Source organism: Leptopilina boulardi, unplaced genomic scaffold (assembly GCF_019393585.1).
Source record: "Leptopilina boulardi isolate dan_hultmark-lab unplaced genomic scaffold, ZJU_Lbou_2.1 LbouV2_273, whole genome shotgun sequence".
Taxonomy (NCBI): domain Eukaryota; kingdom Metazoa; phylum Arthropoda; class Insecta; order Hymenoptera; family Figitidae; genus Leptopilina; species Leptopilina boulardi.
Genome location: NW_026137833.1, coordinates 2702860 through 2716688, shown reverse-complemented (window position 1 = coordinate 2716688; position 13829 = coordinate 2702860). Strand labels below are relative to the sequence as shown.

The 13829-nt window shown below is 28.6% G+C and overlaps 1 protein-coding gene across 6 annotated transcripts in view; it reads left to right on the top strand.

Annotated features, from left to right (window-relative positions):
* Positions 1–13829, top strand: part of LOC127281559 (muscle-specific protein 300 kDa) — a 175545-nt gene that overhangs the window by 161265 nt on the left and 451 nt on the right. For all 6 annotated transcript variants that reach the window (XM_051305306.1, XM_051305305.1, XM_051305304.1 and 3 more), the window contains 6 exons: positions 744–1585; positions 4547–6437; positions 6508–6692; positions 9441–9956; positions 10146–10389; positions 10822–10877. In XM_051305306.1, coding sequence (XP_051161263.1) covers positions 744–1585; positions 4547–6437; positions 6508–6692; positions 9441–9956; positions 10146–10389; positions 10822–10877 — 3734 coding nt within the window. The remainder of the gene's footprint in view (positions 1–743; positions 1586–4546; positions 6438–6507; positions 6693–9440; positions 9957–10145; positions 10390–10821; positions 10878–13829) is intronic.

The window sequence follows — 13829 nt, the reverse complement described above, 5'->3', positions numbered from 1 at the left end:
TTTTTCCGTTTTAAAAACAGTAAAAAGAAAAGGACACCAAAGTGTAAGATTATGGATGAGATTTATTATTTCCTTTCATAAAATTCTCAAGTTTATCCAATAATAATTGTCATCGCGTTAGAATTTGAACATCAGAAAAAAATATTGAAGAATCCTCTTCCACTCCAACATGAATAGAAATGAAAACATATTTTGCATAATTCAATGCAGTGCGAGAGTGGTGATAATATAATATTTATAAATTCAGTGTCAGAATTCGCACTTGATTCACCACGTATTGTATCTAGAATGAGAGAGGTGCTTGCGGTGCTTGGCACAACTCAATCATCGCGGCACGCGCTTATATTTTAATTGTAGTTTCAAAACAATTTGTTATGTCAAGGTCGAAGGGCTTTTCCGCTAACAATTACATCAGTCACGATATCCTCAACAGCTGAATGGCCACCTCGAGAGTTTTACTTTGGCTAAAACTTTTAAGTTGAATACATTATTTTCCAATATATATACAGCTATTGTACGTAAACTCGTGGCTCTCAATTGCCTTCATTTACGATTTCAAGATAAGAGAGACAAACAAAGAAAACCATTAAATTCAAACATTCCATTCAGGATGGACTTTCCAAAGGAATTTTATTTGTATTTGAATTATATGTTTTACCCCCCCAAAAAAACGGATGATTCATTAACCAAATTCTCATGAATGAATAATTGTTTTAGTAAAAAAATAATAATTTTTTTTTCAGAGTATAACATCGGTAGGACATGGAGAATCAAATGAACAGTTAAAATTACTCAGAAATCATCTTTTGGCCTTGACACGAACTGAACCTCAACTGCATTCCATCAAGGAACGAACCTTGGAAGCTTCCACTCAAGAACCAACAATCGTAGATGTTCTTCAATTGTGGCAACGTGTCTTCCGTGAAACCTTCCAACAATATCATAGACTTTCTGCACGTCTTGTTAAAACCCAAGATGTTGCAACTGCCTTGAGACTATGGCAAGAATACTTAACTCACGTTCAAGAATTTCTCTCAAATGACGTTCCAGGAGACTATAATGGACTCTCGGAACATCGAAATCTCTGTGAAGTTCACAAAAATCTATTGACTGATCAACAAAATTTAATTCTAATGGTTCGCGCCGGAGAAGGTCGTGATCTCTCGATATCAGAGCAATTTAATACTCTCACGAATCTTCATAATGAAACACTCGCGAGAATTATGGAGAGACACGCGGCTGTTAGAGATCGTCTTTCGGCTTGGGATAAATATCGAATTGATCAAAATAAACTTTTGGTGTGGTTAAAGGAAATTGAGAGAGAGAAGGGAAGATTACAATTGAGATTTATTCATTTAAGTAGAATCGATAAGATTTTGAAGAGGATAGAGAGTTTATTGGATAGGATACCGAATGGAGAAATTCAGACAGAATCATTGCAGCTTCAACAGGAGAAATTGTTGATTAATTGTGATGAAACTTTAGCCGTATCGGTGAGAATGGAGCATGCTGCAAATGTACAGAGGATTACTAATTTGAGAGCCAGTTTGGAGACGTGGAGAGATTTCATAACCAGGATAAAGAGGTATGATTTATAATTTGAGAATGTTATTTGTTTCCTATCGCAGGGATCACATTGGACTTTTTGTACAATTTTAGATTAAAAAGAAATCAAGAAATAGTATATTACATGAATTTTAAGCAAAAATTTTTTCGAATTCCCATTTAGTAAAACTTTATGTAACCAAATGTTAACGTAAAATTCATTTAAACTCGGGGATTATTTGGGAATAATTTCTCTTGTTCTGGTCGATCCACTAAAAACCACAACCTTTGGCTGAACTAATCTTTAACCTACGAAACTGTCGTATGGTTTTTATCTTTGTAGGTGAAGGATCCTAGCGCAATCATGTCTTTGCCTATTTTTTATTGCGAGAGTCTTCTTGGCTTTCTCCAAGGCAGAATCGAAGTCTTCAAATTCTTACTATCTGTGAACTTATGATCAGCTCTTCTTGGTTAAAGCAATCCAAGCGAATTATTAAGTCTGACCCTTCGATCCATCGACTACATATGCTTCTGACCACCTTCGTTATTTTCGTAATGAAAATCTCCTTATTGGAGTCGTCTGCGATTTTAATCAGGACGTCGATTTTTTTCGTAGCTCTCACTGCTACCACTCTTGTGTGGATGACGTCTGGATTTATTTCCTTGCGAAGCTTACTCAAAACATGTATCCTTCAATTTATCACAAATACGGCATAAATCAATCACTAAATAGTTCACTTATTCAATTCAATGACAATTTTCTACTGATGTTCCACAATATTTTCACTCAAACTGAATATTTAGCGAATGTGAGACGAATGTGCTATGGATTTATGGCACTTCGGATTTCGTCGATCCGCCAGGGCGGAACTTTCAAAGCGAAATTGCCCTCCTGCATCCACAGGCCACTGGTCATAACCTCCACGCCAGCAGCTTAGCAATCGGAACCAATAAGAGATTTAACCAAAGTATTACCCTGCAGGTACTCCTACTTTTCGCTGTCGCACATAACCATTCTTTTTGTTTAACTGGTTTTGGATTATTCGGGATAAACCTATATTGAAGCCTAGTTTAAACGAACATTAGACCAACATTGTTCAGACTTAGAACCTACATTCGACGTGCACATACGTCTAGTTTGAATCTACATTCCCTGGTTAAAATTTCAGACTGATTTCAGATTAAATACAGACAGATCACTCCGAATTAGTTCAGACATTGTAGGAAAACAATCCGAAAATGATTACTATTAATCAGCAATCAGTCTGGATGATAAGATAAATCCGAGCTCAGTTCGGAATACTCCGAAATTGACATGAAATAAATCCGCAATTACCCCGCAACAATTTGTTTTTAGTTAGATCAAAAAACAAACCAAAATGAGTCCAGAAAAATCCAGAATTTATATGTAAACTATCCGCAAACAGTACTCAACTGTCCGGATTAAGAACTGCCAAAAAACTGAATCCGACATGAGTCCGTAGTAATCTGAAATCTTTATGTAGAAAATCTGGTATTAGTCCACAATAACCCTGAATCAATCTGGTAAAAAAAATCCTAATCCTGGTACAATCCGACATTCTGTATGTATTAAATCCGCAATTAGTCCCCAACAATTGGGATTTAGTTAGGTTTTGCTGCTTTTATTGTATTTACTAATCATGCCAATAGATGTAGTTCTCTCACAATTGAGATGAGTCTCAAGTTCTATAAGAACTGTTCACTGTCGGTGTAAAAGACATGTTGCCTTCTGGCCAGTAGTCACTATTTTGGTTAATATTTCGGAATGTAGAAATAATCCGAAACAGTCTGGTTTCTATTATCCAGAATTAGTCCGGTTAAGTCCGAAATTAGTATTATTTGTGTGACTGGTAATTCCAGTTTAATTCGAAATTAATTGGATTATACACAACTAATAAATGCAAAATTACTTCTATTGAATCCGAAATTAATCCACCCTGTGTAATTAGTAAATCTAGAATCTACATTATAATGGTAGACTTTCGCGCGTTAATAAAAACCCGCGTGCATTGTCCACGTTAATCGAACACAAAATACTTAACTGAAATTACGCTGAAATAACCAAAGAAAGATTCCGACCAGGGAAAACCATCATTGCATTGATGATCCCAAAACAAGATTAACCAAGAAACAACTCACCAGCGTTGAAATGCCGACACTAAAGCGACGTTGAATAACGCTGATAAATCCAAATAACAAACGACAAATAAGAAACACAATAACTCACATTTAGTTAACAAAGAATAAAGTTTTATTTAACCATACAACAAATTACTTAGCAGAATAATTAAGCGTGTAACGCGATACCCAATTATGAGTCCCGCGAAAGGGTCTTCTCTTCGATACGATCCAAAATCGACTGACCATTGACGCCAACTTCCCCTAGATCTCCTAATCTGTTAAGAAGGGCGCGTTTTCCCTTTTTCTCATCACCCCTAGCGCTCCGCATCCTTCTCTCTGAACGATTTTGGCGGCAACTCCCAGGAAAACCTAGATAACGATGCTGACAATCGGGTCTTTTGGCGGCAGAAACATGCGCAAATCCTCACGCGGAACAACTACCAGAACATATTTTCATGGCACGCTGACACGTAAAACTAAACAGATGACTAATCGAGAGGGACAAAAACGTAGACAGATACCAACCAATATAATTAACGATTTACATCGTTCCAGTATTTACTAGTTACATTTGATCTGACTGACTTCAGATTAGACCTGATTAATTCCGGATTCCCTAGTTACACAAATCGGGAAAATTTCGGATTTAGCCGAACTAATTCCGGACTGTTTCGCACTAATTCCATTTTAATCCGGAAACAGTCCAGAATTTTTACCAGGGTTGGGTTCACTTTGAGCTTATATTGAACCAAAATTGAGTTTAAAAATAATGGATAAAAAAAGGACTAAGTAAAAATAAAGTGATCCCTGCGAATGTGTAAAGACAATATAGTTATACTAATGAAAAATATAATTACAGATTGAATGATCGACACGTGGAGCAATCGAGCAAGATCACTGCCACCTTCCAAGAAGTGAGTCAAGCCTTGAGTTCTGCCTTCCACGCTGGTCCATGCAATCTCGTGCAAACCCAACAGCAATTGGACTCACTGCAAGATCTAAAAAGTAAACTCGTAAGTACAACGACTGATCTCGAATGCCTTGGCGTTACCACGGAACAATTGCGCGAGTGCCTTAGTCCATCGGACATGAAATCATTAAATCAACACAGTTCCCTACTATGGCAACAGCATGGAGATCTCGAGCATCAGCTTGCATTACTAGTTTATAAATTAGGTGAAAGATGTGGTTTACATTCAAGATGGAAAAATAGATTAGGAAGATTGTTAGTGTGGTTGGATGATGCCGATGCAAGAATTAATAATTGTGATACAAGAGTATTAGATGAGCCCGATGAAGCATTAAAACGAATTGAATGTGAATTACAAGCTGAAATGGCATTAAAACAAAGAGAACTTGAGTGGCTTCACAATACTGGTCAAGATTTAATTGAAATTGCCGAGGAAAAGGAGAAAAGGAAAATACAATTATCATTGGAACAGATGAATGAGAGATGGTCACGTTTACTAACAGCGGGTAAAGCTAGAGCAAATAAACTAACAGATCTTGTACAAACAATGAATAATCTTGAAAAGAGAATAGCCGAGATAAGAACATGGCTTGGTGGTATAGAATGTCAACTCTCCGAACCATTTATGATTGATTCAGTGAGTCAAAGTGCAGTTGATAAAAAACTTGAGGATCATGAACAATTGCAAAAAATGATAGAGACCGAGAGTGGAAATATTGGTGAGGTATTGAATCTTTGTGAAATTTTACTTAGCGATTGTGATGCATGGAAAGCGTCATTCAATACGGATGCAATTAAAATTGGAATGGAGGGATTGGAGAAACGATGGAAGGCAACATGTATCAGATCGGCTGATCGTAAAAGGCAGATTATTCTAATTTGGAAACTTCTACAAGATTTAGAAGCTGGAAGATCGAATCAAGAACATTGGTTGAATGATATGGAAAGTCGTGTTCTTGAATTGGAAAATGCTGTTAAGGATATTTCCAAGGAAGATACCGAAAAGGCAATAGTTAAGGCGAAAAAAATTTCCGATGAGATTAAATCTCGTGATTCTACATTGAGAATTTTTGAACAAAATTATAGTCGTTTGGCAAAAAGTGGATTAGAGCCGGAGAATTTAAAATCATTGACTATTAACATTCGTCATGTAATTGATTGGTGGCATGGATTGAGTCATAGAGTGAATGTTATAACAGCGGCACTAAGACAGGAGCAAAAGATTTATCGAGAATTTATCACTGCTCATGGTGCGGCGGTGGTTGGCCTCACACAGGTAGATGTGCGGCTTACTGAATTACAACATTTGACATCGCCAAAGCAAACAACACCTCGGAAAAAATTACAGCAACTCGCTTCTATTGAAAATGAATTGGAGACACAGAATGCAACATTGCAAAAAGCTGATGAATTAGCTTTAGTGGTAATGAGAGAAAGTCATCCGGATGATGTGAATACACTTCAGGAATTAGTTGATGAATATCAATTACTCTGGAGGGATATAAAGAATCGAGTTGCAATGCTTCGATCTGAAATTGAGAATCAAGAGAGAATTGAAGTCGACGAAGCTGTTCAGGTTGAAACATTAAAGTTTGAGCAGGACTCGGCTGTTCAGGTTGATACTTTACCGAAATTAGTGAGAATGACATCGTGTGATGCCTATCTTATTGAATTGGAAGCTGCGATTAATGAATGTCGTTTAGCTTTGAATTCTTTGGAAAATGCTGTCACTCCTGAACCAACAGCTGGATCTGGTCTCACAACAGCTGCTAAAACAATCGTAAGTTCTTTAGGTTCTCTAAATAAATTAGTATGAATTTATTAAATTTTGTTTTTTTGTATTTTCATAGGCAAAATTAATAGGAAGTTCACAATCTACAATTGATTTGGCGAAGCATTTGAATAATTTACTTTTAAATGATGGACAATTTGATAGAGAATGTGCAAAAGTCACAGAGATTGATGATCTTGTTTCGAGACACGAGGGACTTCTTTCACAAGCAAGAGCACGAGAACAACAAATTCGAGAGATGAAGTAAGTTTAAGAAAAAAAGATAATTTAATAATTATGATATGACTATAAGAAATGTAGCATTATTGTATATTTATAAAGATCATCAGTGATGATAGGATCATATCGCAGTTTCAGTAGAGACATTTTAAATCGACATGTACTAAGTACCAAAGCGTCTTGGTAATCATCTTTTCATCTGCAGATTATTATATATACTTTTCTCTGCACAGTGAGTCTTTTCAGAAACTAATAATTCAATTTTCACCTTTGCACTTTCATTGATTATTATTATAGGCAAAATCACTTATTTTCATCTGATAATGATCACTGTTAATATATAGAAAACAAAGTATTAGAATTTTTGTTTTGCCATTTGTAATTGTATCATTGAATGATTATTTATTAGAATTCTAGATAAATTACAAACATAATTGCTGAGATGATAACCATTAGAAGCTATTGATAAATTATATTTTTAAAAAAATGTATTGTTAGACAATCAGAAGCTTTGTTCTAATTCACGTGCTACTGTTAAAATCATTATTCACAAAAACCATCTGTAAACTATTCCATCACATATGGAACTATTTTTATGTTTTCTTCCACTAAAGCTTTTTCATCATCTTTAGATCCAAATTAATTACAGATAAAATAAGATTAAATAATAACAGAAAACTTCTATCAACTCTGATAAATTAATTTCTAGATCTATAACTCCGTTTTCACCATATGGATAAATTTAATCCTCTGAGAGTTTAAAGGCAAAAAGATATATTCTGCGCCTGCGCAGAATGTTTGTATATAGCTTCTGCGCAGACGTAGAATATATCTACTGCCTTTAACCTCACGGAGGATTAAATTTACGGGCCTCCAATCGAATTTAAGGCATAAAAAAAGATATTTTAGTCGATTTATATTCGAAAAAAAATCGAAAGAATCAATTTTTTCAATTTTAACAAAATTTATTTGGTTAATGAATATTTTACTTTGAATAAATAATGTTATTAGATATTAAATTCATTTTATTTATTCTGTAATGAGAATAATTCTATAAGAACATTATCAAAAATTATTAGAAATAATCGAATTTCAAAAAATTTTGTTAATTTTCAAATAATAATTAAATTTTATAGAACTAAAAAAAAATTTATCAAATAATTTTAGATAACATTTTTTAAAAGTAATTGAATTTTCAATGATTTACCATTTTTATTTTTGAAATTAATTGAAAATCAAGTTATTTTTAATTATTTTGCATTTTTGATGATTTCACTAAAAAATTTATTAGAAATTGCATACAAAAATACAATAATTTGAAAATTTTTTAACTGAAAAATAGTTTCAAATAATTGAATGAATTTCAATTGAAATTTTGGAAAATAATTGAATTTTAGTCGATTTACAATTGAAAATTTTGAATTAATTTAATTTTAAATAATTTGGAATTGAAATTTTTGAAAATAATTGAATTTTAGTTTATTTTGAAAATAATTTAATGTCAATCGACATTTAGAAAAATAATTGATTTTGAATTGAAAATTTGGAAAATAATTGAATTTTAGTTGATTTTGAATTGAAATTTTTCAAAATTATTGAATTTTAATTAATTTTGAACTGAAAACTATGAATATAATTAAATTTTAATTGATTAAGAATTGAAAATTTTGAAAATAATTGAATTTTAGTTGATTTTGAATTGAAATTTTTCAAAATTATTGAATTATAATTAATTTTGATCTGAAAACTATGAATATAATTGAATTTTAATTGATTAAGAATTGAAAATTTTGAAAATAATTGAATTTTAATAAATTTGGAATTAAAAATTTTGAAAATAATTGAATTTTAAATGATTTTAAATTTAAATTTTTTAAAATAATTGAATTTTAGTTTATTAAAAATCGAAAATTTTGAAAATAATTGAATTTTAATTGATTTGGAATTGAAATTTTTTAAAATAATTAAACTTTTGTTGATTTTAAATTGAAATTTTTTAAAACAATTGAATTTTGGTTGATTTTGAATTGAAAATTTGGAAAATAATTGAATTTTAATTAATTTGGAATTAAAAATTTTGAAAATAATTGAATTTTAAATGATTTTAAATTTAAATTTTTTAAAATAATTGAATTTTAGTTTATTAAAAATCGAAAATTTTGATAATAATTGAATTTTAATTGAAATTTTTGGAAATAATTGAATTTTAATTGATTTTGAATTGAAATTTTTTAAAATAATTGAATTTCAAAAAACTTTAGATGAAAAATTTTAGAAATAATTAAATTTTAGAAGCTTTAAAATAGAAATTTTCGAAAATAATTGAATTTCAAAAGATCTGCATTGTATACTAAAAAAACGTATTTTGTTTAAAAATTTGAAAAAAATGTAAAAAAAAGTCGAAAATGTCACATTTTATTAAAATAAGTCGAAAAAAGTTGTATTTTTGAAGAAAAGTTGGAAAAATTCGAAAAAGTCGTATAATCCGAGGCCTGAATTTATCCACACGGTGAAAACGGCCTCTAATTAAACAAAAACAAATTATCCATTCTAATTTCTACTCGCCCCAACAAAATTTAAAAATTTTTTCCAAAAAGTATCAAAATCTAAAATTAAAATACAAAAATTTGAGAAATTATCGACAATAACAAAATTTAATTATAGTATTATAATAGATCTGCACTGAACAAATAATATATAATTGAAATGATAATAAAGAATTATAACATAATTATCAATAGCTAATCACTAATTTTTTTTTTTTTTTTATAGTGATGCTGGAAGATTAACTTGTCCCATTTGTTCGCGTCGAAATTGGGCTCAATTGGACAATGATTTGTGGCGATTGGAAAAATGGTTAGAATTCGCTGAAGGAACACAAAGTGAACAACATTCGCCATCAACTAATATTGAACAATTGGAGGATATTATTCAAGATCACAAGGAATTTCTTTTGGATCTTGACAGTCACAAGAGTATTGTTATTAGTTTAAATATTGTTGGTGCCCATCTCGATGATGATCATTCCGAAGAAAGTGAATTACAAAAAAGAAGAAAAGAATTACAAAAAAGATTATCAAAGGCAAATAAAAATTGGGACAAAGTTTGTAAGGCAGCTGAAAAATGGCAATTGGCATTGAAAAATACACTTATGGAAAATTCACAATTTTATCAAATTATTGAGGAATTTCTTTTGTGGATTGAAAAAACAGAGAGTGAAATAAGATCGTGTGAACCAATTGATTTGGCTGAGGATTCTGATCTACGACTCAAATATCAAAAGTTTAAGTTAGTAATTTTTCATTTGATCGAAATTGAAAATGACCGAACAAATAAATCGATAGAAAGATATTGGCGCTAATTTTAAAATTGACCAATCACAAATTATTAAGGAAATTACGATTGGTCAATTTTAAAATTAGTTGTAAATTAGTAAATAATTTTTTTTTTCTATAAAAAATTTATCTATTCTTTCAGGGAATTAAAGAGTGATTTGGAAAGATGTGAACCACGCGTTTTATCACTAAAAGAATCAGCCGATCATTTATTAGACGAGGACAATGAATCGCGACAAAAACTTCAGGAATTAAAACTTAAATTACAGTCATTGCGAAGACTCACAGGCGTTTATGTCGTTAAAATTGGCGCAACTCTTGGTCTAGATCCTCGAGATGTTGGCCTTATATCATCAACTTCTTCATTGGCATCACTTTCTCGAGATGTAAGTCACAAATTTTTATTCAACTTTTTTCACAATTCAAATTATTATGTATCATTTTGTAAAATATGACCTCTCAGATTTTTCTTCATGCTTTTCTCTCTCAGAAATGCAATTTTGTGTGATTTTAGCTTGACTTCCAGTTCGACTTTGATTTTCATTTTTTACTTTTACTTTTATTTTTCTGAAAAATTTATAGTCGAAAACAAAATGAAAGTCAAAATAAAATTAAACAATTGCACAATCAGTCATGAAATTGAATCTAATTTTCAGGTTTCAAAAAATTAAGTTGTTTATATGTAAACACAATTTGTTTGCTATTGCGTAGAGATTGTTGCACACAATTAAACTAATTTTTTAAAACCCTATTAGAAAATCACTCACAATGCACAGTATCTCTTATTGTTTGTGTTTTCTCTTTTTGTTTAATTGTAGCTGCTCGATGAAGCCGCCTCTGGAACTTCTCAACTCCACGACACAGCATCCACAGAGTATGTTTTTCTCTTATTGTTTCTCTTGTTCCTTTTAAATGTTCTTTTTTTTTTTTGCACACATAAAAAAAAAATTCAAATTTTGCGACAGGTCACTTTTTCAGGGTGTCTAGCGACCTGGAATTCCTTGAAAATCTAGAAAAATCGTGGAATTTTTTTTTTTTTTTTTACCTGGAAAACCTGGAAAAATTCTTGAATTTTTCAACAGGTCCTGGAATTTTCATATATTTCGTGTAAGAATTGTTTTCCAACCGCGGTTTTGAAATACAAAATTCGTAAATGTTTTTATGTACAATATTCTTATGCAAAACTCAGGCCTCAGATTGCACGACTTTTTCGACTCTTTTCAATGTATGAGACTATTTTCAACTTAATTTAATAAAATGTGACTTTTCTGAGTTTTTCTAAAACATTTTTTAAAAAGAAAATACGACTTTATTAGAATAAAATTCAAATCTTCCAAAATTGAATTATTTAAAAGAATATTAACTAGAATTTTTTAGCAAAAATTAATTATATTTAATAATTTTAATCAAGTTCTTTAAAAATTCCATTATTTAAAATATTTTTCAATTCAAAGTCCTTTGTAATTCAATTATTTAAAATATCTATGTAAAAAAAAATTCATTAATTAAAATTTATGAGTTTCAATTTAAAATTTCTTGAAATTCGATTATTTAAAAATTTTTTACTTAAAGTCTTCAAAAATTCATTTACTTCTAAAAATTTTAACTGAAACTTTTTAAATTTCAATTACTTTCGAAATTTTTACTAAATTCATTTTTTTGTATAGTATTTTCATTCAGTTCTTCGAAAATTTAATTATTTAAAACATTTTCTAAACTTCTGAATTCGAACAATTTTCATAAATCATATTTCTAACATTTTCTTTACTTTAATAATTGTAAATTATTTTTTAAAAAATTTGTTCTGTACTAAATTTAATTATTAAAAATTTGTCTCAGTTTAATTCTGAATTATTGTAATTAAAATTTTTTGAAAATATATCATGAAACATTTTTATTAAAGAATTAATAAAACTTATTTAATTTCTAATTACAATTGTTTAATAATACATAATAGGAAATAATAATAATAATAATAATAATAAGTAATTATTATTATTATTATTATAAAATATTTACTAACTAATTGTATTTATTTAAAAATAAAAGAAAGTGACTTTTTTGAGTTTTCTTATAATGTAAATCGACTAAAACGACTTTTTTCTTTCTCTACATTCGATCCGAAGCCTAAAAATGCAAAAAATTAAATTTATTCATTACTAGTTTATTATAGGCCTTGGATCGACTTTAAGACAGAAAAAAAATGGGTTTAGTAGATTTTTTTATTTTAACAAAATTCAATTGGTTAATATTTATTTCACTTTAAATAACTAATGTTATTAGATATTAAATTCATTTTATTAATTCCGTAATGAGAATAATTCTATAAAAATATTATCAAGAAAATTTATTTTGAATATTTCAGAATCAAACTAAATTGTAAGACAAATTTTCAAAATTTTATTTAAGTAGGACAAATTTCTAAAAAAAAATTCTTAAATTTTCATTTTTATAATTTTTTCAAGTCTGATTTAAACTATTTATTCGAATTAAAAGTTTTGTCATAGTTTTTATTTTTTATGGTCAACAAAATTTCATATAATACATCATCAAGTTTTACAGATTTTTAAATAAAAAATTTTTTTTCAATAATAATTTTGAAAGAGTTAAATTTAAAATTTTTAGAAATCATTGAATTTCAAAAGATTTTGTTAATTTTCAGATAATTATTAAATTTTTACAGAACTACAAATAATTTATCATATATAATTTTAGATAACATTTTTTAAAAGTAATTGAATTTTCAAAGATTTACAATTTAGATTTTTGAAATTAATTGAACTTCAAGTGATTTTTAATTTAAAATTTTTCATGATTTCACTAAAAAATTTATTAGAAATTGCAGACAAAAATAAAATAATTTGAAAACTTTTTAAGTGAAAAATGGTTTCAGATAGTTGAATTTTCGAAGAATATTATAAAAATCATTAAAAATAATTAAATTTCAGGAGATTTATAATTAAAATTATTAAATTTCAAAAAATTTTACATGAAAAATTTTAGAAATAATTAAACTTTGGAAGCTTTTAAATTGAAATTTTTGAAAATAACTGAATTTCAAAAGATTGTGTTAAATTTCAGACAATAATTATAATAAGAGAAATTTCTCGTGAGTTCTGTTGATGAAGAATTTATTAGAAATCACATAGAAAAATTGAATTTTGAAAGTTTTTAATTGAAAAATGCTTTCAGATAATTTAATTTTCGAAGAATATTATAATTGAAATTTTTGAAAATAATTAAATTTCAAGTGATTTTGAATTAAAAATTTTTGTAATTTTATTTGATACTTTTTTTTTAAATTATAAAGAATTATTAAATTTCATAAAAAAATTTAATTGAAAAATAGTTTAAGATAATTGAATTTGTGAAGAATTTCATTAAAATTATTAAAAATAATTAATTTAGTGAAGAATTTTAATTAAAAATTTCTTAAATAATTGAAATAAAGAAAATCTTTTAGCATATTAACATTGTGTACTAAAAAAAAGGGTATTTTGTTTAAAATTTTTTTTTTAAATGTAAAAAAAGTCGAAAAAGTCGCATTTTTTAAAAATAAGTCGAAAAAAGTCGTAATTAAAAAAAAAAGTCGTATAATCTGAGGCCTGTTATTATAAAAAGAGACTTAAAATAATTTAATCTTGTACATTTAATGTATTTTTGTCATTATTTATTAAAAAAAAAAAATTTTTTAACCTGGAAAAGTCCTGAAATTTTATTTGGCAAAAACGCTAGACACTCTGATTTTTAGTTGTTTTTTTCAAATAATAGTTATTATTAATTTTCAATATCATAAAAAAAATCTCACTCAACATGAAAAAAATAA